Source organism: Molothrus aeneus, chromosome 18 (genome assembly GCF_037042795.1).
Source record: "Molothrus aeneus isolate 106 chromosome 18, BPBGC_Maene_1.0, whole genome shotgun sequence".
NCBI classification, from domain to species: Eukaryota; Metazoa; Chordata; class Aves; order Passeriformes; family Icteridae; genus Molothrus; species Molothrus aeneus.
Genome location: NC_089663.1, coordinates 11331991 through 11358712, shown reverse-complemented (window position 1 = coordinate 11358712; position 26722 = coordinate 11331991). Strand labels below are relative to the sequence as shown.

Here is a 26722-nt window from a genome sequence, read left to right as displayed (position 1 = left end):
TGCAGGAGCAAGCCCTTGGATTTAGGAACTGCTTCCTCCAGTCCCTGAGCCAGACAGCAGCCATTCTAGTTTCACCATCCAGTGAGAGTGATGACATGTCAGTCTCTCAGCAAGACTCCTGGAGTTAATAAATAAGTAAATGAAGTGGGCAGAATTTAAATACTGGTTTTATCACAACTGTGTGCCTTTGAACCTTCTTTCCCATGGTAGGTGTAAGATACTCCAGGAGTTGTTGTATACATCTCTGCCTCAGGGGAACAATTCCTGGCCCAAGCCCAAGTTGGGAACAAGTTATTTCCCGCACTGAATATAGAACAAGTGCTGCTGAAGGGAAGCATTACAGCTCTGTCCCTTCTGTGAAGTTTAAGGAACTGAACAGATGTGAGGAACTGTAAGCAAACTAATTAGACACACACAAACCTGCCACTGAATCTGTCCCAAGCCTTTCAGGCTGGGTGGGAGCCAGTTCTGAGTGTTTGCTGCAAACAGCAGGTGGGTGTCTGAGGCGCAGCGTGAGGCATCACAGAAACCTACCTACAGCACCAGGGCAGCAGCTCAGACCTGAGCACCACACCCCGTGCTGGGGACTCCTCCTGCAGGGATATGGAGACCCCAGGATGCTGATCTGGCATCCCTGAGGGAGAGCCATGAATTCAGGCAGTGCCCAGACTGAAACAGGCAGTGAGACACACCTGGGCTGAAGCTGTGCTGGAAAAGGCCTCTGTATCCCTGCTGCTCTGACAAGGCACCCAAATATTCACTTCCATTGTTATCACCACATTCAGCTGAGATGGAAAAGAACAGGCTCCTAGTGGAGAAAGGAACCCCTTCTCCCTAAGGAAACAGCTTCAGATGCTGCACTCAGACATGCTAGCCAGCAATGCCAGCAATTTGAGATGAAGCAAGAAAAATTCCCCACTCTTGGTTCAACTCAAACACTGTGGAACAATGCAGGGCAGTGTTCATCCCAAAATCTCATGAGCTCCCTCTGGAAGCAGCACTGTGCTTGCGAAACTCTCACCAAAATCATTTTCATAAGAAACCCGTTCAGCAAAACCAGCTTTTGTGTTGGTGTGGTATTTTCAAGGAAAGGAGGATGTCAGGAAGCTCCTGTGACACTTGTGAGGACATGGAACACCCTGCTGTCCCCAGCTCTGTGTGTGCTCTGGTACCCAGGGCCCCCACAGAAGCCCCTCAAGGCTCAGAGTGCCAGGGCACAGGTGCACCTGAGCCACCCTTAATTTAACTCCTCAGAGAGGTCCTCTGGCACTGCTGTTTCATGGAGAAAAACCCCCAAAACATGAGCAGCCTAATCAGGGAGCTGGAAGAAGATGAACTTCAAACCACAACCAACCTGCCCTGGAGAATAAATCACCCCCTGCATGCACCAAACTACTGCACAAGCTCTGGGAGATGCATCTTGGAGGGAACTCACTGCACATGGGAATAAATCAGGAGAGGACACCTGCACTGATCCAGCTTGTTCCAGTCTCCCCCAGCAGTACATTTGCCAGACATTTAGCTGGAGATGACCAGCAGTTCCCATGGTGCTGTTTCCCCAGTGGGACAGGAAGGCAGCTGCCCTGGGGCAGGGGCTGCATCAAAGGCTCATATGGGCTCCATCCTCAGGGCTCAAGGGCTGCAGCAACATGTAAACATGGCTAGAGATTTCTGCCTTGCAGGAAATCATGGAACATGGGAATAAAGAGCAAGGAAGGATCTAAGGAAGAGGCTCCATTTTCCTTTTGCTGTTCTCCTGAGCAGTCTCCTCTCACCTTCCAAGATGAATCTGAAATTCTACCAGTGCTCTTTTGCCTCAGGAAATAAACAGCACCAGTTGCCAGTTATCCACCATTTCAACTCAGCAGAGGCAATAAGAAATCAAAATAAAAGCACACAAGGCACACAGTAAATCTCCCAGTGCTTAATTGCCAGGAACAGCCAAAGCAGAGCTGTTCCTAGTTACCAAAAGCTCACTCAGAACACCACGCACGTGTGAGACAGCAAACAGCCCTTGCCTGACTTCACAGATCTGACCCACATCCTGTACTAGTCCCAAATGTAGTATGGGGAGAGGAAGTCATACCTGAGCTGCCACTAGACAACAACTGCCCTCTGAACTCAGCCCTGAGGTGCCACTGACTCTGCAAAGGCAGAGATGGGGGTGCACAGGGCACTTCCAGCAAGGGTTGGAACAGCAAAGCAAAATTAAGGTACCTCTGAAAATGAGCAGCTCCTTCCTCTGCTTCATCAGCCCCCAAAGTTTTGTTTTAAGCAGAGCCAAACAAGCAAAGCTCCTTTCCAGAGCCCATCTGTGGCAGGAACTGAGCACCAGCTCCATGAATCAGGGAGAAGGCTCTGGTTTGCCAGCTCCCCACATTCTGCTCTAATAAATGACAGCACAGAGCTCAGGAGAAATGAAAGGCCAGGAGAGCTTCACCCAGGCCTGCAGAGGAACACACACACCCCTCTCCTCCCAGACAGCCCAGAAGGGCCCAAACGCTGCTTGGGGGGCACGCTGTGTCAGAACACATTTGCCTTGGCAAATCACTTTAACCATAAACAAATCAGCAACAGGAAATGGCTGATCAGCTGAAAGAAACCAGCTCTGGAGAAAGGCAGCTTCTCAATGCTAATGCAGGAAGATATGCCCAAAATGACACTTTTGTTACCAGCAAAGAATACAGCTGCTCACAGGACTCAAGTCAGCCAAGGGTGAGCACTCCTGCAGCCTGCCACTGGCTCAGGCTGCTCTCCAGAGCTGCACTCCTGCTCCAACAGTTGCTCCCCACATCTTCAGAGCCAGCTGCCACCCTAAGGCACATCTGTGTCCGGACCTACACGAGCAGCCAATTGTTCATCTGTACTCTGTGGGACTCAGGAAGAAGCTACTGACATGGATTTGGGAATATCTCACCCTGAAGTACAGGCAGATTGCTCTGCCTTCCCCATCCCAACTCAAACCTCACTTCCTTAAACAAGGGGCAAAGAGAAAGAAACAAACCCACGAGATCTTCACACACTCCAAAGCCAGGGTCCCAGGGAATGCTGTTACATCAAGGACCCTGCCTGCTGGTCAGGGCTGTGCGTGCCACAGAGCTCACCCTGCTCCTCACACCTGCTCTCTGCTCCCTTACTCACTGTCCAAAGATGAAAACCTAAAACATTCCCAATTTCTGTGCACCACTTTTACATTAAGGTGATAACTAATTCAGCATTTGTTTCCAACGTGTATCACATCCTTGTACTCACCTTAAGGCATCCTGGGTGTATGATTTCATTACAAATGGAGCATTCCATTAGCATGAGATTAAACTTGCTCTCCTCCTCTTCCACAGTGTCCTCTTTCCCAGCTTCTCCACACACCAGACACACAGCAGTATGGGGCAGCACCGGCTGTTCACGGGTCAGAAAGAACTGATCAAGATATGGCAGACACGGAAACACAAGAGCTCAATGTGCATTTACAGTACCCATAATTTATTATGGATAAATTATTGTGAAAACTGACATGAAGGCAAAAAAAAAAAATTGTAACAAATTAGGGCTGGTACCAGATCAAGCTCCACAGGACACATTTCACCCTGTAGCCACACAGGCTCAGGGAACATTACTGGGATGGATGAAAATGCATTTTTGGTGGGTTCCTTGAATCTGTGAGATGACACAGACATTGGCATGCAAGTCACTTCAGCAGTGTACAATGGGAGGGGAAAGAATCACCCTAGAACAGCACTATTCACATCCATTAGGTTTCACAATCCGAGGAGCAATTTGGCAGCTCCCGTATTTTACAGGCAGGGCAGACAGATGTTATGGGACCTGATCCAGGTCTCACAGCAAGCCCACAACAGAACCAAGCACAGCCCTTTTCCTGACTGGCAGTCCATTATCCAGGGCCCTGCTCCCAGCCTGAGCACTGCAAAAAGCTCTGCTCATTTGGAAAGAGGATTCTCTCCTGCAAGTGTCACAAGTGAGATCACACAGATTTTTTTTTTCTTTGAGGCAGAAAGGGAACTGCAGCATCTCACATACCTGTCACCCATGTCAAAGCACTGAATGCCACTTTAATTAAAAAGCCACCTTTTTGCTAATGATGAACAAAATTCTGGTCTGCAGCAATAAGGTACAAACCTCATTACAAAAAAGAAAAGGAAGAACCTAAGCTGCCCACAAAGGGAAGTGCCATCGACTGGGCTGCCAGTCCTTAACTACCACACAGCAGAAGCAGAGATGGGGCTTTCCCAGCAAGGATCTCTTGTGGATGGAGTGAATCAATCCCTAAGAGAACACCTGCACACCAACCCAAATTTCAGCATCAACAGTGCATCCTTCAGCAAGTTTCAGGCAGGGGGAAGCGCAGCTGAGTGAGCCATTAGAGCACAGAGCATTTTGCAAACAGCAGTACAGTTTTTCTTGCTGGGAGCAAGGGTGTCCAGGCCATCTCCTCTGTGCCACCACTGCCTCTGTCCTGGCTGTCACAAGGTGTCCTCCCAGCCCCACTCCATGCAGCAGTGTCCCAGGCACTGCTGCTTCCCTTCCTGATGGAACTGGTGATGCAGAGGAGGTTCCTGCTCTCTGAACAGCAGCACCACGGGCTCTCTGAAGGCTGCTGAGCTTAATGAAAGTCTGTCTAGTTAATATTGTCAGTGTTATTAACCAAGGCAAGCACAGTCCCAGAACAGTAGGGATCATTACTTCCATACAGCTTCAGCATCTTGCAGGGTCTTTTTGGCTGGAAGCTGCTGGATATTATTACAGCTGAATTGTTAGAGAACAAGAGCAAAGCCAACAGGACTGCTTACAGAAATGTAAAGCACCTTGAAAGGTACAACACTTCAATTCCTTAATTTTCTGGGCCTTTGCTGCTTTAAGAATTTGTAATAATCTCCCTGATATTTGCACCAACCTAGAAAGTGCAGAGAAGTCACTGTCAGTGCATGTGAAAGTGGGACAAGTAATCAGAGACCCCTGGCTACCTCTGTCCTAACTGAAAGTAAAACTCTAGGCACAAGAAGAGAAATAAATCCTCACTGGAAGACAGAAGATGACTACACTCAGCTAGAAGAGAGCCCAGATCATCTCCAAAAGGCTCAGCCTGTGTTACTGAGAGTGAAACAGCTTAGTATGAAAGTTTCCTTCATCAGTGAGGATGAGAAAGCACACTGCAGCCCTAATTTAATCCTTCCACTTAAAAGGCAGCATGATTTCACTATTTCTTGCCCCTGGAGAATAATAAATTCTTCATCCATGCTGTTCAATTCATGCCACACTCCAGGAAATCAAGTGTTCAAAGAAAAGACACTTGAGCTGCAAAAGCACTCTGCAGAAAGGTGGATATTCTGTGTACTTTACTGAAAGATCCAGCAGTGCTGAACCCAATCCTCTGTGTCAGGAACAGTGCAGAGCCTGGCACAGAACATGGAGTGAGCTACCAGGAGCAACTCCTGGAAACCTTAAGTGCTTATCAGTTCTTTATCACTGTTAGGTGAAGTCATTTAATCCCTCCACTTTGGTCATCTCCTAAGACTTAAAAGAAAAACCTCCAAATACTAAGTGAAGGGAACTGTAATGAGAGAAATCAGTATAGATAGGGTGATATTTCAGTTATGAATAAACAACATTCCTTTCCTTAAAAAAACAACAACAAAAGAAAGCCAATCCCATAACAACAGCATAAACAAGACCTTCTAAAGAATTAAAGTAAAAACTAAAGCTGATTTTTAGCCTTGAACAGAGTCACTGCAGACATGAGACCTGAGAAGAGGCTCCACAAGTCAGCATGGCAACTACACTACAGATTCAAAAGCTGCTTAAACAACTTAATGGAAGATTAATCTGTCAATATTTGTTAAACAGAAAGCTATTGCTTGTGACTCAAGAAGCTCCTAAGTAATGTATCACAGGAGCCCAGGACACTGACTGCCTGCTTGCCCTGCTCTGATGCTCTGTCCCTGACAGCCATTTCCAGTCTCTGAGGAAGACAAGACCCTGGACTGATGGCTCTCCGCCTCATCCAGACCAGACCCTCTGCTCTATGCCTAAGTAACAGCAAACAAATTGGAATTCAGATCTCTGGGAGCTTGGGGCTGGGGTCATCAACACCAAAATCTTGGAGGCTGTCAGTCAAGGATTTCTCTCATCCTAATTTGTGTGGATAACATGGCATAGATGACTGCAGGGCAGCTTTTCTCAGGAAATTCCAACATCCAAACCAACACATCTCTTCATCCTTAGAATCAGAACTTCCTATTCTTCCCATTTTCCCCCACATCCCAGAGTTTGAAGATGATTTGAGCACTGATTTTTGATGTAATGACAATCCCCCCCCTACACTGCTAAAAGGAAAGTTATCCTGTTAAGTTTTAGTAGCATTCTGGTTTAGGATTTGAGCAGGATGAGAAGCACTGGGAAAAAGAGATCTGAGCTGGGAGGGCAGGGAGAGCTCCCAGCCCCAAACTGGTCAGCCAGGAGACACAGCAGGAGGAAAGGACTCTGCAGGCGAGCTGCAGGCCCGGGCACACTCACAGCTATGCACTGCCTCATGATGCAGGACTGCTTCATCCTGCCGGGCCCCCCGAACTTCTTCATGTCCTTGCAGAAGTGGCACTCGCCGCACTCCGTCCGCAGGCACGCCTCGCACTTGCGGCATCGCGTCCTCCGCCGCCGCGCGCCCGCCGTGCTCCGGTTGGCAGCGAGCTTCACCGCAGAGGCTGCGCCCAGCTTCCCCTTGGGCCGGCCAACTGCCCTGTTCTGCAAGAGAACACACACGGGGTGAGCTGTGAGAGACACACACACACACGGGGTGAGCTGTGAGAGACACACACACACACGGGGTGAGCTGTGAGAGACACACACACACGGGGTGAGCTGTGAGAGACACACACACACACACAGGGTCAGCTGTGAGAGACACACACACACACACACACACACGGGGTGAGCTGTGAGAGACACACACACACACGGGGTCAGCTGTGAGAGACACACACACACACGGGGTGAGCTGTGAGAGACACACACACACACACACACACACACACACACGGGGTCAGCTGTGAGAGACACACACACACACACACGGGGTCAGCTGTGAGAGACACACACACACACACACACACACACGGGGTGAGCTGTGAGAGACACACACACACACACACGGGGTGAGCTGTGAGAGACACACACACACACACACACACACACACACGGGGTCAGCTGTGAGAGACACACACACACACACACACACACACACGGGGTGAGCTGTGAGAGACACACACACACACACACGGGGTGAGCTGTGAGAGACACACACACACACACACGGGGTGAGCTGTGAGAGACACACACACACACACACACACGGGGTGAGCTGTGAGAGACACACACACACACACACACACGGGGTGAGCTGTGAGAGACACACACACACACACACACACACACACACGGGGTGAGCTGTGAGAGACACACACACACACACGGGGTGAGCTGTGAGAGACACACACACACACAGGGTCAGCTGTGAGAGACACACACACACACACACACGGGGTGAGCTGTGAGAGACACACACACACGGGGTGAGCTGTGAGAGACACACACACACACACACACACACGGGGTGAGCTGTGAGAGACACACACACACACACACACGGGGTGAGCTGTGAGAGACACACACACACGGGGTCAGCTGTGAGAGACACACACACACACACACACACACGGGGTCAGCTGTGAGAGACACACACACACACACACACACACACACGGGGTGAGCTGTGAGAGACACACACACACACACACGGGGTGAGCTGTGAGAGACACACACACACACAGGGTCAGCTGTGAGAGACACACACACACACACACACACGGGGTGAGCTGTGAGAGACACACACACACACACACACACACACACGGGGTGAGCTGTGAGAGACACACACACACACACGGGGTGAGCTGTGAGAGACACACACACACACAGGGTCAGCTGTGAGAGACACACACACACACACACACGGGGTGAGCTGTGAGAGACACACACACACGGGGTGAGCTGTGAGAGACACACACACACACACACACGGGGTCAGCTGTGAGAGACACACACACACACACACACACATGGGGTGAGCTGTGAGAGACACACACACACACACACGGGGTCAGCTGTGAGAGACACACACGGGGTGAGCTGTGAGAGACACACACACACACACACGGGGTGAGCTGTGAGAGACACACACACACGGGGTGAGCTGTGAGAGACACACACACAGGGGTCAGTTGCACATCCAGCTCCCTGCTGAGTCTGTGCTAAACTGAGCCCTGTTAGTGAATTACACACACACAGGTAACACAGGTAAGGCTCAGCAGATGTGTACAGTCACTCTTAAACATGAAGGAGCTCCATCACTTTTCCAAGAAAGGATGGGCCATAAAATTATACAGGAGCCAGGACACAAATGAGATATCCCAAAGCCAGAGCAAGCCCATTTCAACAGGAGGGCAGGGAAAAAACATTTAGGCACAGCTCAACACCACAAGATCAAGTCCTAAGTGAGGCACCTGGCTTAGGTCAACAGATGATCTGTGCCAGTGCTGAGCTCTGGACTAGAGATATCTTAGATTTGTGCTCAGGTTAAACCAGAAGGACTTCCTCCTCTGCTGAGTCCAAGCAGCAGCAGAAGGGATTTGGTGGTTAGGTACAACAGAGAAACGCTCAGTCAACGGCTCAAGCCCCCAGTCATATCCCTAAAAAATCAGGAGAGTATGAACTACTGCCAAGTAATAAAGTAGGAAATAAAACACAAATGCTACAAAACCCTTCCATGGTAGCTCCCCTCCTATCCAACACCAGCAAGTGCTCAAAAACAGAACACCAACTGATGATGTGCAAAGGCTAAGAAGGGCATCCCAGGTCTAGATTTCAATGACCTTTAAGACAGAAACTAAAGGAGCATGAAAAGATTTGACATTATTAGGTTAACTGCAACATATTCACTCTGGACATCCAAATTTCGTGTTCACATCAGAAACTCCCTGTTACACACAAGAACTTACAGCTCAACCAGACATCACTAAATACCATGTAATTGTATGGAGCTAATTATGCAAGAATTGGCTTGGCTCATACTGACCCCTGACAGCTTTCTCCATAAAGATGATAATAACAGGACTGCTAAGTTCATTTGGTTTAGCATTTATACAACTCTTCCGTTTTCTGCACATCTCAGCATATGACCAACAGACCACCCAGTTTCACTTTCTGTTTCTGTTGAATTCTGGGCAATCACCAAGGCAGGGGCAGCTTGGCTATAAGGAGCCATGCAGGAATTCCACCAGAGTTTTTAAAAGAAGAGATGTGCAAACATCTCTTGTACACTTGGTTGTACAAAAGCTTCCCCAAGTGTCCTGCTGTACAACTCTGAAGAGAAGCCACACTGCAGTGTATTTGATCTTCCTCCCAGCTGACTTAGCAAAGCTCCAGTGACTTTCTCTAAGCTGCAGAGAAGTGCTGATATTTTAACAGCCTCCATCCCAGGAATCTCAGTGCTGGAAGAGCGAAGCAGTCAGGAGCTAGACCCCTTAAGTCTTCTCTCCTACAGACTATCATTACTGAGGTGGTAGAAAACACTACTTAGTCCATGAGGTTGCAGAAATTTCTGCAAAGTTTTTAATTCCACTCCTCCAGAACAGATTTTGCTCCGCGTGCAGGCTGAAGCTCGCTGTGCTGTGTGAACACGGACAAGCAGAGCTTCCTTCCCATCGGCAACCGCAGCGGCCGCCTGGATTGCAGATCAATGTCAGACACTCTAAAGGATAAATATTTACCTTCTAGACCAACTTTCCAGCCTCTCAAGGATAAAGTCGGCTCTGGCAGGACTGGCTTAGAGGCAACCTAGATAAGAGATAATTTTCTTCCTCAGCATGAATCACTCCTCCATTCTATTAGAGTCTCCTTCAGCTAGGAAGGGAGGCGAGACACGAACCGAAGGCTGGATAGCAGCGGGAACAAGTTAAACCAAAACATGCACAACAACCTTGGCAGCTCCCCTTGGACAACAGCACATGGAAGATTCTGTGTGAGCACCTGACTCCTTCCTACTGGGAAGCAACATGATTAAGTTTGAGGCAAACAACAGCTATGACACCGTGAGAATGCTGTTTTTAAATGCTTTCAAGGAAAAATCAAACTCTGTACTTTTCCAGCTGAAAGACAACTCCTGCTTCTACCACAGTGATATGAGCCAAGTCCCAGTTCTGAGGACAACAGTTTAAGTGCCAGGACACTGCAAAGACACAAGTGATAAAAGGCATCACTTGAAAGCAGAATTTGAGAATCGCAAAAAGCCCAGAAAAGCAGGAAGGTGAAAGTACAAGAACAAGCCTGAAGTCAGACCACACCACACAACTCAGATTTTCTTCCAGACACCACCAGAACACAGCAGAGGTGCAGACCTCCATCCCACCATATGGAACATTCTTGCCTACCCAAACCTCTTCACTGCTCATTAGCAAATTGTACTAGCTGGGTTTGTACTAATTTACCAACCAACCAATCCTCAATCCAAGCCACGTTTTCACTCCAGGATGTCGCAGCCAGCAAGGCTGGAGAGGCCTTGCAGGAATTCCCATTCGTATCTAGTTTCAAGGGGCTCCAAAAGTGGTCGCTTAAAAACCTCTACAGAAGAAAATCTGGCCTGGGATTCAAGGGGGTAGAAGGAGCCTCCAACATGGCTTGGGGTTTATTTAGCACATGGCAGACAGCCAGATAAATTCCAGGTCGATGTTAGTGAGGAGATGCTGCAGGATTTCCAGCTCAGACTGCAGTTTTACAACATACCAGGCCTGGTAATGAGACTGGGTAAAATCTCCTTCAAGTTCCTGTCCCCATCTCTGTAGTGCCACTTGCCACCCTCCCAGCACAACTCCACGGATTTGTCTTGCAAATAATGAGCACACGGCAGGGGATGGCAGCACTCCTTGTGCTGGGTGCCCAGCAAACAGCAGCTCCAGGACCTGAGGCTCAGGACTGGCTGTCACACCCACTGGGGTGACACAATCTCACTCCTCTGGAGGGGACCCCACCATCTCCTTTCCCAAGGAGATGCAACTCTCAAGCACAGCCTGGACCTGATGACTCTGTAGCAGCCCACAGCTGTCTCTGAGAGCTGTCAAGGAAACAAAGGTTGACCCAACCTGAAGATTTTTTTCCCCCCTTAAACCTTACAAGAGAAGCCAGGGAGCTGAAACAGATCCTGCCTGGAATACCATCACCAGCCACCATGTTCTCCACCCAACATCCCCACAAGAACTGTGCTCATAACTTCCATGGCCATAGCAAGTCTTCAAAAGAGAGGCAGGGGGATGCTGGAGTGGTGACAGCTGCTCTGCCAAGCTCTCCACAAAGGCAGAGCAAGCAGCTGCTGAAATGTATTAGGATAAATATCTTAAATTGACATCTCTATTACACTGAAGCCTAGGAAGCCGGTGGACTTGCACAGGACACCATGCTGGGTTGTTTGCTTTGTTTGGGGTTTTTTTCGTTTTGGTTTTTTGTTTCTTTTGTGGGATTTTTTTGGTGCTGTCCATATTGCTGCTATGACACAAAAAGGTAACTTGCTGCTGTTCCCAAAGCAGACACAGCACCTGGGGGTGAACGTGGGCCATCACATGTACTGTCCTATGCACTACAAAACCATTTACAAGTCATGAAGTTGGGCTCACCCTCCCACACCACAGTGCTTAAACATGCCCACCCCTCCAACAGGAAATACAGTGATTTTCTGAAGTGCTGGCCTCCTACAGACCCCACCAAATTCAACACAGTAAGGACACCTGGTGGGGTGGTCACCAGTAATTAAAGAGTCTCTCAACAGGGCTGTGCAGATCTGGGAATAAACTCACCATTCTAAACCAACCCTAGGAAATTAGCTACCTGGAAGCCTCTCCTCAGAACACGAGTTTATCCTGGTTATGGACAAACATTTGGCTGCTGGGCAGTTTCCACTGCCTTCTTACAGGTACCTCAGCACACTGCCACATGTCCCAGCCCTGCCCAGCTGTCACCAAAAAACCACAAGCAGGGTCAGAAGGACCAGAGGCACTAAGGAATGGCCTCTGCCCTGAGCACAACCCTTACTGCAACAGGAACATAACCCTGATGTTTACAGCAGCAAATTTCTAACCTTCACAATTACAAAGAACAACTCAAAAGACCTCGGGCAAACAAAAACCACCATGAACACCAAACTTCGGAGAAAATACTGCAAGAGCTATCAGCCATTAAATGCATCATTAAATAGGTGCTGATGTTCCCCAGCTGCTGTCCCAACACCAACTGGGATCTGCCAGAGATGTCACCAGGCAACTTCACACACAAACTCCTCCACCCTAGAGAGGAAGATCAGCTGACCTTGCGACCAAGTCCAGCAGGAGGGAGGTCCTGGTTCTCAAAGCAAGGCTGACTAAGCCTGCAGCCTAGAAACAAGCTCTTCTGCAAGTGGCCTTTACCTGGGCACAGCTCTTATTCCACCACTCAGCTTCAGTGACCTGCTTTAAATTCCTGCCAGCAGCACCAAACCTTTATTTCAGACTCAACACCTCCACAAAAAACCCAGAGACGTGTGGGGCTGTTCTGAAGGGCTCCTCAGGGGGCAGGTCAGCGAGACCCTGGAGCACTTCACTTCAACCAAGTACAGCCTGAACAGCTCATGTAGTATCCACAGTGTACATCTCCTCTAGACAGCACCTTTTATGTGTGCAGTGCTCACTGCTTCAAGGTGCTGTGCCACACAAATACATCCCTTGCATTTGCAAGGCAGCAGTGATTTCCTTTTGTAACACACAGACAAATTCTGATTATTCTCATTTACTGTAGTTTGACCACATCCACACAACCACGACAGCACCCAAAGACGAGAATCCAGGCCTTGCAAGGTGCCAGTCCTGAGCTTAGAGCTTTATGTGGCACTGCATCCTAATTCGATTGTTTTAGCAGAATTAGGATAGCCAAATCTAACAACCACTTGTTTCTTTAAAAGGTCTGATAAATAAACATTAGGGGGAAAACATTTTTTACAGAAGCTACATGCATTAACCCACAATTCCTAACTGCTGTCACCTAAAACACCACCCTAAAGGGGCTGGGTCGTGGGCAACACTGGGCACTGGAGACACCACAGGTGGCACAGCAAAGGCTTCTGGTCTGTTAGCTCTCTGTCCTTTCCCACTGCACCAGAGGTGCATTTTCCCATCCAACCAGGGTGCAAGTTCTGGAGGACAAGACTACTGTGTGCTGCCCAGGGCAGTGAGCAGCACTGTCCCCTCCTGCTCCAGTGCCACACTCCTCTCCCAGCCTCCTTAAGCAGGGAGTTCTGGCGTTCCCACTAGAATCCCAAACTGACATTCCCAGCAGTGGTGCACACCTGGTAACTTTACCCCAAAATATGGGTACTGGCCTTGGCTGCCTCAGCCTGTAACACTCACACTGCCAGGCACTGCACAATCACAGAACTGTTCAGGTTGGAAGGACCTCAGAGATCACTGAGTGCAACCATTAACACAGCACTGCCATGTTCACCACCGAACCACGGCCCCAAGTGCCACATCCACACGTATTCCTAACTCTTCCACAGATTCCACCACTTCCCTCAGGAGCCTGGGAATAATCACAGCCAAGTCAACAGTTCTTCTGTATTAAACCCTTACATCTGTTTAGCAATTAACAGAAACCCTTCTCAAAGGAAGAACTCAGAGGAAGAAGGAAGGACAGGATGATGTAACTGCAGGAATGCAGTGGGGCCAAGGAAGAAGCTAGATTAAGAGAGCAAAAAATCCCACTGATGCCAATAACATCCTTAAAAGCTGTATTAACTGAAGAGCACATGCCAACACCACGGACCATGTCTGACTAAAGCCTATCTCCCCAAAAATCTGCACATGCAAACTCCAGGAGAGCTGTTTTCCTCTCACAGTGAGTGTTTACAGTTACATCACCCTCCTTCAGAATACACTCCTGCTGGGGTGGAGGTGTCCTTCAAGTCCAAGGTCCCTCATTAAACAGCAGCATCGAAGGGAAAAGGAAGGCACTGGAACTTTTTCAGTCCCAGCTATCCCAAACCAGCATTAATCCTCTCCAGATGTTTACTGCCACCATCTCCCCCACTCCATACCTACAAAATCCTCTCCTACCACAACCAAAGTAGCTCCTGGTGACCCTTCCAGGTAACCACACAGAACTCCACTACTGAATCAGACTCATATCCCACAAGAAAATAGAAAGAAAATAAAAGTTTATACTTTGCAGGTTCATCTGGGTGTTAATGACACTCCAGCAGCTTTTCTGCCAACATAGCAATGTTGTTTAGGGTGTGATAAACTGGCACATCAGTGCCACTGTCACTGCCCCTGTTTATTTTCCTCTGGTGGTGAGGAGGCAGAAGTTAGGCCTGGAGGGTGGAATAAGATATATTGGCAAAAACATGCTTTGGGAGATAAGCTTCAGCAAAAGTAGGTGCTCTTAAAACAAAGACCCCAGTAAGTTCTAGATTCGGGGCACAACACAGCTTTTTTTACTGCTGCTTTGGGACAAATCCCCCTGCCCCAAACAGGCACAGTTTTCTCTGTTTACACACAGTCAGAAATCAAATTTCTTCACACCAGGAGCAGCACAGCAACCTGGTGGGCTGGGGCAGGTGCTGCCCATGACACAGCTCCAGCACCCACCCTCTTCCAAGCCCCCAGCACTGCTGGCAACTACCACAAGTGTGGTAAATCCTGTGTGCTCTGTGATATAAAACTCCACAGTCCTTCTGCCTTCTTAGGTGAGACACAGACCAGGGAAAGGGGAATGAAAGTCAGCATAAAAAGTGACAAAACCTGTGGCTTCTACCCAAGCACTGAAATTGTGCTGTTCAACTGCACCCTTAGATGTGAAGCACCTGTTACACATAAGGGCTATCACCATAGAAAAAGCTACATAATATTGATTTGACATGTCCTGTGTAGAAAAAGAGGGTAAGCAGACATTAAAGCAGGCCTGTATGAAAATACAGCTAGAACTACATGAGGTGTTTTACCACTGGAACAGTTCTGAACAGAAAGGAAAACATTCCACAGCTCTTTGGTACATAGGTCACTGCGTTAAGAGTTTAGGACCAGACCAAGTTTCTTAATAAACTCCAAAAGAAAGATTTCCCCTGTCTTGCATTAATTTTTGTTTTAAACTTCTAAGACACAAAAATGCTATGAAAGCCTCAGGTTTTAGAAGAGTTGAAGAATCCCAGAACATAACCAACTTTCCAGATTCATCCAGCAAGAACCAGCACCTCCAAGCAACAATTTCACAGCTGGTACAATACAGCTGAGACCAATCTGCTCTCCCAACCATTAGCTCTTTTTAAAAAGTGTGCAGTGATTGCACCAAGACACAGACACAAATGGAAAAGGCCTGGCATGAGAAAAATTTTTAAGAAAGGAAGAGGACTGGGACATTTAACTGCTATATCTGAGAGCACAGCAGTGAACTCAAAAGCAGCACAGGCCTGCACATCCACACAATCCTCAGAATTAGGTAAAGGCTTAATAAAGTTACTCATGCAAACCTCAGCTCAGGCTCTTGGACTGACACTGACCAGGCCAGCACAGCACGTTGTGCCCCCCCAAGGTTTCTGCATCAGCTCTGCCATCCCTGGGGAGCACCCACGGCTCACCACCACCCCAAACTCCATTCCGACCCTGTTTTCTTCGCACATTTCTGAACCAAAACAAGGTAAAGTTGTTCAAAACAAGATGGGTTTTGGAAGATAGTCTCAACACCTGGACTACGTAGAAACTTGTCTCTAAAAAGAAAATATCAGGCTATTTTAAAGAGCGAAACACCTCGAGTTAAGAACAAAACTATCAAGTTTATGTTTAAATTACATACACATGTTTAATACTATTCCTGGTGCATTTTTAATTGCTTAGGCAGTTCTTAGAGAGTAAAATACGCAATCTAGAACATATGTTCTGGATTATTTTTCACAGATTACTTCATAAATTTAAGAAGTTTATTCTCCTTCCCCCACAGGAAAAAAAAAAAAAAAAAGCCTTCAGAGAGAATAAACCCTGCAAGTATTAATAAAAGTTCTCTTTTCATTCCGGCACACATCCTTCTCTTTCTTCTACATCCCTCGTCCCTGGGAATGGAAAGGAGGCTTTGGCTATAAATCAAACGAAGACAAGGTAGCCAGGCTCAGCATCAGACTCTCCCCCAAGTCCCGCAGCCCTCTCAGCTATTTGAGGAATCTTAATAGGAAAAAAAATAACAATTCTGCCGCGGACAGGGCAGCCCCCGAGAGGCAACAACCACCCGCTCGCGGCGCGTTCGGGGCCCTGGGAGGTGCCGAACTCGCGGTGCCCGGGGCGCCCGCGGCGGGCGAGGCCGAGCGCCCCGGGCCGGCCCCGCGGAGGCTCCGCGGCCCCGCCCGGCGCGGTCCCTGGGCGGGCGGCGCTGCCCCGGGGCCGCTCCCGACCCCACATTGTTCCCGTCCCCGCGGCCGGCGCGGCGCTGCCCGGCCCGGCCTCCTCCCCTCCCTTCCCGCTGCAAACTTCGCCGCCCGCCCCGGACCTGCTCCGGCCCCAGCTCGGGCCCCGGCCCCGGCTCGGGCTCCGGCTCCGACTCGTAGTCCTCCTCGTCGGCGCTCGCAGACATGGCCATGGCTCATGGTGGGCCCAGGCGGAGCCGAGCTGACATGGCTGGAGCGGCGCTGCTGGCGGAGCCCCGCTCCCCGCACACACACACACACATGCAGGAGGAGGAGGAGGAGGAAGGGGGGCCGTGCATATTCATGCCAGGCAGCCAGGAAGGGGCTGGCCCTGCCGGCACGGCCAATCGCGGGCCGCTTCCACACCGCCGGCCTGCGGGGACAGCGGGCACCGCGCGGCCGGGGCACCGCGGCCGCCCCCCGCACACGGCGCGGCCGGGGACCGGGGGCTCGGCCGCCCGGCCGGCACTCAGTCCCCCGGCGGTAACGAGCCCCGCGATGTGCCGAGGGCCGGCGGGGGCGGGCCGAGGCTCGGGTGTGCCGAGCGGCGCTGGGCGGGGAGGATGCGCGGCCGCCCGCGGGGCGCTCGGCGCTGCTCGGGCTGCTCAGACAAAGGAGACGCGCACAGACACACACACACACAGACACCACACACACAGACACACGCACACACACCCTGCACCGCGCTACCTGCCCGCTCCCCTCCCGCGGCACGGAACCTCCATTCCTCGGCAGGAGGAAGGCACCGAGCAAACTTCCAGATTGCAAGCGGCAGAACCAGCGCTGGGATAAGATGAGGCGACCCGGCTGGTGGAGCTGCTCGCATCTGGCCTCACGCTGCTGCTCCTTGTGCAGGCACCCCCTCTTTGACTTGCTCCAAGGAACCATTTCTAGCCGTGCTCTGATCATCCCGCCCCGCTGCTGGGGTTTCACAATGAAATGCCCTCTCCGTAGTGTGACATGCTACACATCGGTCACCCGGGGACCTGTTCTGGATCCAAAGGTCCCGGGCCAGCACCTCCGCATGGACGCTGCCTTGGCCCTCCAGAACTTGAGGGTCACAGGCCTGTATTTGAGTGCTGGAGATTTAAATTTCCCATTGGATTTATGGGCCTGCTTTCAGGGGAAATCCCGATTCCACTCAAGTTGTTAGGATTTTGCCTCCGGCTCCTACGCCCACAACACAGAATTAAACATGAGATTAAATATTTGCATGTGCTGAGCAACCAAGAAGCCATAAAGAAGCACATCTAATGGTCCTTGCATCAGGATTTTTGCCAAACTAGTTTCAGCTCGGTTCCCTGGTCTGAATTACCACACGGCACAACCACTCTGGGTAGCTCAGAAGAGGCAGCAACAGGCAAGAGCTGGCATGGGAGCAAGCAGCAACACAGCCCTTGTGACACCAGGATCCACACCGAGCCTGGTCCCTCAAGTTTAAGTAACGAAACACAAACTTTAAACACATATTTACAGGCAATTGCTGATAAAGCCACGTGAATCGTGTAATTATGCCCCTTCCTTATTTTCAGTACATTAAATATCCACTGAGTGCTGTACTCCTGGCCTTGCCAACTCAAACTCAAATGATGGGTAGGTGATGGTGTTCTCCCCATCCTGCTCATCCACCATGCCGGGAGCAAAGCATTTACTCCCAACACTTGAAGGGGCTCCCAGAAGGCGATGGGATGTGCTCAGCCTGTCTCCTCAGGTTTCCCTCTTCCCCCATTGTGCTCCTACACAACCGGGAGCAGGAGCAGACGAAAGCTGAGGCACGAAAGGCATGTGCCTAAGGCCTTGGCTTTCAGAATCACAAGGTAATATCAGAACCCAATGCCTTCTGGAGGAGAGAGGAAGGGGGGGATGCATCTCATGACAGGCCTACAATGTTTTCAAGCACGAGCAAGAACGTGGCTCCAGCCGTGTTAGCGGTGCCATAATACACCTGGCCTGCAGCAGCAGCAGGAGCAGGAGGACAGATGACATCCAGAAGGAAAATGCCTGGTCCCACACCTGCCCCTGGGCAGACCAAGTCTCCACTAGCCCAGTTCCCTGCAAGGCTCCCTCTAACCTGGCTCACACCCGTCTGTCCCTCCGGCCTTTTGGCTCCGTAATCCAGACGGGAGAAAAAAATAACTTGTGACATCCCCCAAGGACAATCCACCAGTCACACCAGGACAAAATGTCACTCGCAGCAAATTAAATCATGACAGAGATCATCCTACTCCTCTCAATCTGCAACACATTCCAGCACTCCTGATGTTGGCATTGGCCTCTCCTGGCTGCAGCAGGTTCCTTCCCAGTGTAACCCACAGCATGGCCACGCTGCCCTTGCAACAGCACCACAAGTGACAAGTGAGCTCTAATTACAGAGCCGGAGTTAGGACAGGCAGCTCACACATGCCCAGATCTTGGAATGATTTCCAAACCCTAGGTAAACTTTGCAGAGATGGTGTTTAAAAAAATGGGATAGGGTATGATATAAAATAGCAAATTGGGAATCAGCAAGGGGGAAACAGCACAATAAAATAATTGTTTCTGATTATAATTGCTCTCAAAAAATCTTATCCTGTACAAGAGCAGCTAACCATTCAAAGGAATATTTAATACACAGAAGGAACTATTAAGAGAGCATTTTCCAGCTCAATTCTTGCAGCTTGTCTGCACTAGAGAACACTAAATTACAACAAATAGTGAGCAACCCTTGTGTGAACAGCATCTAGCTGCCCAGCCTGGTGGAGTTTACAGCAGTTTAGAACACAAAATAAGCAGCAGTGACCCCAGTCTTGCCTGCAGTGGCAGAACTGCGTCCCTACTTCAGCTTAGTGTGATACAGTTCAGTAATAAATAACATCCTTAATTACGCTGCTGAATGAGCCATAGTGAAAACTGCATGAAAACAGACAGCACCTTCTATTTTGAACTGTTGCTTTGATTGCACCTCACCTGAAGTCATATATAAGTCTCATCAATATCATAATCTTCTCCACAGAAACCAATTATGTTGTCACAAACTGAGACAATAACCTCAAGCGAAGAATAAACAGCAGGAGCAGATGAGTGCCAAAGAACCAGATTTTATTCTCATGCAAATATCCTTAAGTAGTAAAACCAAGCTGGGGGAGGACGACTACAACCCCTGTGCTGTACTCACTCACTCCTGAGCATCTCCTGTACCAGCAGATTGCAGCTGCTGCTGCCAGCCCTGAACAGGATCTGTGTTTTCCTATTACACACTAGAGTTTATGATGCTCAATAATGAAGTGAAATAAAGTTTTTTATGTGGCACAAACACACTTCTGATTTAACCTTCCCTTGAAACTTTTTATGCACCTTTACAGAGTATTATATTTAGCTGGTATTAGAAAAAAATATTTACACAGAAACAATTAGATCTCAAGTAGGTTGATATGCAAGTCCTTGAAGAAAAGATGTGATTTGAGCTGCTGCTGCTTTCTGTAGGCCAGCACATACATTTTTGAAAAGGAAACCCACTGAGATGTTTATGAATCACAATTATTGACCTGTATCAGAATAAGAGAGTTACCTAGTAGCTTTCTAAGGTTCATTGTTTTGGTGTAAGTGTCCATTCACATGAAATACGATCTTAACTGTTGGGCCTGGGCAAATTTCATGACACTTTTCTCAAGAGTTTTAACCAATATTTCAGTTGTATTCTCAACACTAGCAGTGACAGTCTGACAGGCTAAATATCCACAATCTCACTACTTCCCATCTACTTCATCTGAACTAGGACATAAGAGTTGTCATCAGATGCACTGAGTATCTGTCACAATCTTTTCAATAGAGTCTGATTGATCAACTTTAAATCAAATAAAGTAAAGCAAGATGAAATAATATTGACTGCTCCCTCCATGCAATGCTACTGCTCATACTTCCCTAACCAGTGTCCAGCACTGTTCCAGGAGAACCCAAGGCAGCAAGGGCTGTACAAACCCTCCTGGAGGACACAGCCTGGCCACTGCAGCAGAGGAGCAGCACCCAAACAAGAGCCCAGCAAACCCTGCTGACAGGAACTCCTCACTCATAAGCCTTAAAACCCAAACAACCCTTCCCAAACCCCAACACCCTGTCCCCTTAAAAAAGCAACAAGTAAGACTGCAGAATGGTGAAACATGGACTTCATCTATCACACAAAACAGACTCTTCTCTGCAGGAAGAGCCATGACATGACTGGGACTATCCCCTAGGAAATGAGGGAAATCCTGCCATGCTTCCTTCTTCCACAGAGCCTTATGGCACAAAGCATTTCCACAGCACAGTTTGTGTCTCCAAGAGCCATGTTCTGTCAGCATATGCAAAACCTAGAGAAGGAGGTTCCTAAGAAGATAAGCAGTGAGTGCCGTGCTGTGGAGGAACATGCAAATAGATGTGAAAGAGTGGATTAACCGGAATAGGAAACCTGCTTTCCTGCAAGAGGCTCAGTGTGCTCTGACACACAGCACAGCACGCTGGGAGAGTCAGCTGTGTCCAACGTGTGGGCAGCAGCCTGAAAATCCAGAGACCAAACCCAAACACACGGTGAGCAAAGGAAAAGCTCAAAAGCAGTTTGCCTATGAGGGCTCATTGCTCACTGTTCTCACCTACAAACTTGACTTGGATTTGTGGGGTAACATCCAGGAATAACAACTAAACCACACCAGGCTAAGACTCACAGCTTTTATTGGAATGTACCCATATATTTTGTTGTATTTGTTATTTTCAAAAAGGAGAGCATTGCTTTCCCTCTTCTATCTGGTCCACTGGTGCCTGCAGGAAAGTCCTGAAGTTGGAACAAGCCCTCATTTATATTCTCAGCAGACTTTAATTTCAATGTGCTGTGGAACTAAGAGGAAGCCATCTTCTTGGGGACAGAACATACAATTCAATTTTGTTCTGAAAAGTGCACGCAGGATTAAGGTCCATAATTGCACGGCCTGTACTGTGGAATGACAAACGCCCTTCCCACTGCTCTGCCAATGTGCTTGATCCAGAAACAAAACTATTCACTTCCAGATACATACTCAAAGCTTGGATTGCTTGATGTCAAGGTGGTGGAGAGCAAAAGGATGTTGGAAGTCTTAAACAAGGTTCAAACCTTAGGCTCTGTTGGCCAGCTCAGCCATAAACGTAGGCCAGGCTCCTGGTGATAAAATCTGAGATCTGTCAACTCATTTCACACAGACTATCTAAGGAAAAGGTCTTAAGACTACAGTAGTTTTCATCAGCACTTATACTGTCGTGAAATAAAGAGAAAGCTTCTGTCTTGAAAAATGGTAGTCAGGGAGTAGTTGGGAAAAATTCATATAACTGAATATTCGTGTCTGTGGTAGAAGAATGACAATGGGGAGGAATACATAAATCTTCTTGTATCATATCTGGAGCACAACAGTTGGAAAACAGAGATGTCTGTTCATTTCTTCCCCAATCCATTTAGATTTCTAGTCAGAGTCAAAATGGCTCTAATTTACCTGTTTGATGTATTAATCACATAAAGGCATTGGTCAGATTTCAAAGCAAGTGGCTGAGAGTTGATAAGAAGTGAAAATATTAAGTCAAAGATGGAAGATTAAGAAGGTGCTCATTCAAGTCCTTGCTATTTATAATTACTCCCTGAAGGGACACAATATTTCAAGTACAGCCTCTTGAGGTGAGAAATAATCTGTCAAGTCACCAGGCAAAGGTGTTAGAAAAATACTGAGGCAATAGGCAGTGAAGCTCTTTTGTAGAGTCACGGAGTGGAGTGGGTTGGAAGGGACCTTCAAGGCCATCTTGTTCCAGCCCCCCATGGCATGTTGGATCCACATCCACCAGACCCTGGAACTGCTTGGGTCTGCACCGAGTTACTGCACAAATGAATTTGTCTGGAGGACTAATGTGTGTAAGAGACTGAAACAGCACTCAGAAAAGTAAACAGGTCAGGCAAGGAGCTGCCTTCCTGGGCAGTGCTGCCCTGGGAAAGCAGAGGCTTGACAGGAACTCCCAGCAGCTTTCCCTCCCTTGCTCTGTACCTCCAGAAACCTTTGGTTCTGGTGCATCAGGTTTTTTTCCTGCCCCCAAGTGTACTTAGCAGGGGAAGGCCTTAGTTTCTTATGTGTACAGCTACTGTGGGAAGTCCCCTAAAAAAATATCCCCCAAACATCAACTATGTGGTTTTGTGTTTTAATAGATTTGTCAGGAGCCAGAACTGGGGTATTTTTCTTGAATATATTTCAGCTCTCTCCTACCACATGGCATCTACTATCCTACAGTGTAAAAGAACACGAATTATTCAAAATTATTTAAATCACTGATTCCAATCACAATTTAAATCAGTAAAGAGAAAAACAAATTTAAATTGATTTAAATCCTCGTTTTCTTTTATACTTGTGCTATTTTCTGGGAGAAAAGTAATTATTAGCATCTGATAACTATGAAGAAATGCCTGATTTGCAGTAGATTATGAACTTTATAATCAGGACTTTTTATCAACAAAAAGGATTCACAATACACACATATTTGTATATGCAAATCTCCTTGTAGACTACTGGCATTTAAAATTGTTGTTGACACCAAACAGAGTTCAGGCTCTGCTGTGTGGGATCATTTCAAACACCTTTAAGCTGGTGCCTGGCAAGAATGAAATGTGACAGTTTAAATCTCCTTTTTGCTCCTGTACCACTTGGAATGACTGATGGAAAACTTATTTGAATCTCAACCAGAAAAATACACCATACAACAACTTAGCCAGAATCTCAACCAGTAAATACATCATACAACAATTTACACAGGATTGTTTTGCTGTCTTATCTACCTTTATCTTTTTTATCCTTTCCAAGCTTTTTCTAACACCAGATAGACTCGATTTTTACTTTAATTCTTAAGTGCTTGTTTTTAATGATCAGTATGTGCTTTCTAATACATTTGTATTCCCACAGGAAGTTCCCTGAGTAGATCTCCATGGAACTGGCCTGTCCTAGGGAATCTGGCAGAGTTTTCCCACTGCTGCTCCATGGAATGTTGCTTTCCTGGTGGTAGCCCCGGGCAGGCTCCTGAAGCTGATGCTGGTTTGATGTTGTGCCATTTCTACGTGCTCAGATCTGTTTCAGACACCACTCTGGTTAAAACACTAATTGCTGTAACGAGTCCCTCACTGCTCCTGCTTCTCTGGGTGGAGCTGGCCCAACGACAGCTATGGCAGGAATTCTTAGTAAGCAAGCAAGTAAAAACTGGAAGCACTTATTCAAAGGTTTTCAGGAATGTTCTTTGTCCACCTCACACCTCTCCCCCTGAACTGAAAGAATCCCTGATATAAAACAATGCTCAACACTTCTGGAAATTCACACTGGTTTCAAGTTAATCAAAACACTCCATTTTACACTTTACTGCCTAATTTTTGCATACAATTGAATTTATTGTGTCCACTGATTCTTAGTCCATTTCCTTACTATTTCTTAGCTTTGATCCAATGCATAATGTCACATAAAATTGAATCCATAAATAAAGGAGCTCTGTTATTAAAAACGGGTAGATTTTTCTTCTCTTCCCAGCACTTTTAAGGTGAAACACCAAAAAGAGGGAAAAAGTTTCCTTGCTGGAAATGGTGGCAGACATATGAAAGTACATAGGGACATCTATGGGGCCCAGATCTGGAGATGGTGGCTAATCCTGCTGAATTTTATTATTTAAAATACAGGTTCATTCTAAAAATCTAACACCCTTTTCATCACAGCTATCCACTGTTCTTCTTGTGTGCTCTTTGGTTCAGACTGTGAACAATGATCTGAAATCTTACTTCCAGCCTAAATCTATTTCTGGTATGTTTATATTCACTTCTTCCCATGCCAACATTGTCCATTAGCTTCAATAACTCTTTTCCTGCCCTGATGATTATGTTCCCTGAAGTCCACACACAACAATCATCTCCCCCTTCAACTCAGCTGGGCCATGCTGAACCAGGCATGTCCTGCCAGTCTCTGCTCTCCAACACCATAGCTTGAATATATGGGCTTGTGGAGTCCCACATTCACCCTCACCTCAAAACTACCTATAATGGAACTAGAATAGAGTAAAAAAAAAAACCTCAAATGTGTGGTTTTCATACCAGAAAAGACTGAGCTGACTTGTGATTTTCAGCTTGGAAATAGAGGAAAAAATGCTGAAACACGGTAATGGGGCATAGAAAAAAAATCCTTGACAGCAGAGAGATGAACACAGACCTCATTCAAATTTCTCAGAATGCATGATACAGAGGGCATGAAGTGTATTTATGATATTAAAGGACAGATCTGAAACAACATAAGGAAGTACTTATCTACACAGAGCTTTATTAAACTGCAGGGGACACTGGCACAGGATGCTGAGGAGATCAAAAAGATCAACAGGTTCCACAAATTATTAGGTAAATTCACAGAGAGAAAAAAATTCTGCTAGGGAAAACTAAGCAGAAAAGATGAAGATATAATCTTCCATCTCAACAGGGAAGATAAGCAAAGGGAATCTCTGTATTTCTGCTTTGTTCCTATGACTCCTTTAGCAGTGGTGACAGCAGCACCAGGAACAGGACAGTGCCACAAGGACTTGGACTGGTGGAACATGACCTTCCTCAGCCCCAGGAATCAGCCTTTTGCTCTGCCTCTCACAGATTAGCTCATATGAGTTAATCCTTCTTTCTCAGATCCATGGATGTGTCCATAGAATTCTCCAAAAAGATTTCTAGTAAAAATAATGGGGTACAGACTGAGCTGCTGTAGGACAGAACTCACTGATGACACAGAAATCAGATGCTGCCATCCCAGAAGGGCCCTTTCAACGTGATGCCCTCCTGTGACCACCCCAACCCCAAAAAAACCAGCCTGAGAGATGCCTTCCTTTTTTTTTTTCAATGATCACTTTTTCTTGCTGGTTCTCATGCCCTGATACAGAGCTATGAATATTATTTGCACTGCCAATTGCAGGGAAACTGGTGTTTAAAAAAACCAATAACCCAATCAAAGTTTCCATTTGTGGCCTTTACTAATTAATAGTATTCCATTAAACAGGAATATTACCATTTCCTTATTAGACTTCTCAGCTATCTTCTTTTAAAATCAACAGGTAAAAATTACATGGAGAAAGAGTATGAACAGGCATCAGAGAAACAGCCACATATTGCAGCACTCTTAACCAGCTCCTGAAAATTACAGCTCCATCTCCTGCTCACAGCCAGTCCTAAATATATTTGGACACTCGCTCTCATTGCAAATGCAGTGGCTTTAGTTTTGTGCCAGGTAAGAGAGATGAGAATCCAGCTCCCAGTCTGCATTTCTAACTCTTCACAGAACAGGAGAGTCCAAACATATTTTAGTTCTTTATAGCTGCTCTTCATAGACAACTAAAGATCTTTATCACGATAAAAACAGAAGGCACTGCCACAGAGTGTAATTACATGCTGCTGGAGTTGACTGTTTTCTTCCAGAAATAGGAAATGGTTTGAAAAACGTGGTTCTGCTTAAGCCATATTCCGAGTTCCTTAAATAAAATACTATCCCTAATTCCTGTGCAGATAAATGGGAACTCAGGTACTGCAGGGCTGAGTAACCCATGGGAATGGGTTTTGAGGCTGGGCTTGGCAGGCACCAGCTTCCTGCTCCAGTGACCAGTGTGAGTTGCAACAGTGGAAAATCAGGTTTAGGCTCTGTTCACACCACCCAAAAGCTCATGTCCCAGGGATGGGGTGGAAGTTAGTTGGGATGATTCCTTGCTCCTCTTCAGCTGCTGAAGAACCCAGCACTTGAAGGCAGTGTGCCCTATGGAGCTCTTCCCTTTGGACAGCATGGCACAGCAGGATTTGGACAAAGGGTGGATTTGATGATCCTGGAGGTTTTTGTAACTTTAATGATCCATGACTGCAACCCCCCAGATAACACTGAGCCCTGCACCAAGTGAGGAGAGGCCAGTGCTGCACAGCCCCCAGCACAGGAACAGGATGGGGGCTGCACATCCTCAGCTGCATCCGCGCCGGCAGCGCTGGGAAATGTCCTGCCTGAAGGTGCAGGAACTGTCAGCCAGCAGGACAAGCAGCTCTCACATATCCACTCAGCCCCACATTCCTGATTCCTTCAACAGATCCTAAATTAGGTTTGTTGTACATATCCTAAGACCACTGGCACTAGACTGTTGTCTCTTACTGTACAGCTAAAAGAAAAAGACAGGTTCTTGCTTCTTCTG

At 47.5% G+C, this 26722-nt stretch overlaps 1 protein-coding gene across 6 annotated transcripts in view; it reads right to left on the bottom strand.

The window, feature by feature from the left end:
- Window positions 1-26722, bottom strand: part of KDM2B (lysine demethylase 2B) — a 105595-nt gene that overhangs the window by 9086 nt on the left and 69787 nt on the right. For all 6 annotated transcript variants that reach the window (XM_066562313.1, XM_066562314.1, XM_066562315.1 and 3 more), the window contains 2 exons: window positions 6529-6753; window positions 3253-3396 (listed from right to left, as the gene is read on the bottom strand). In XM_066562313.1, coding sequence (XP_066418410.1) covers window positions 3253-3396; window positions 6529-6753 — 369 coding nt within the window. The remainder of the gene's footprint in view (window positions 1-3252; window positions 3397-6528; window positions 6754-26722) is intronic.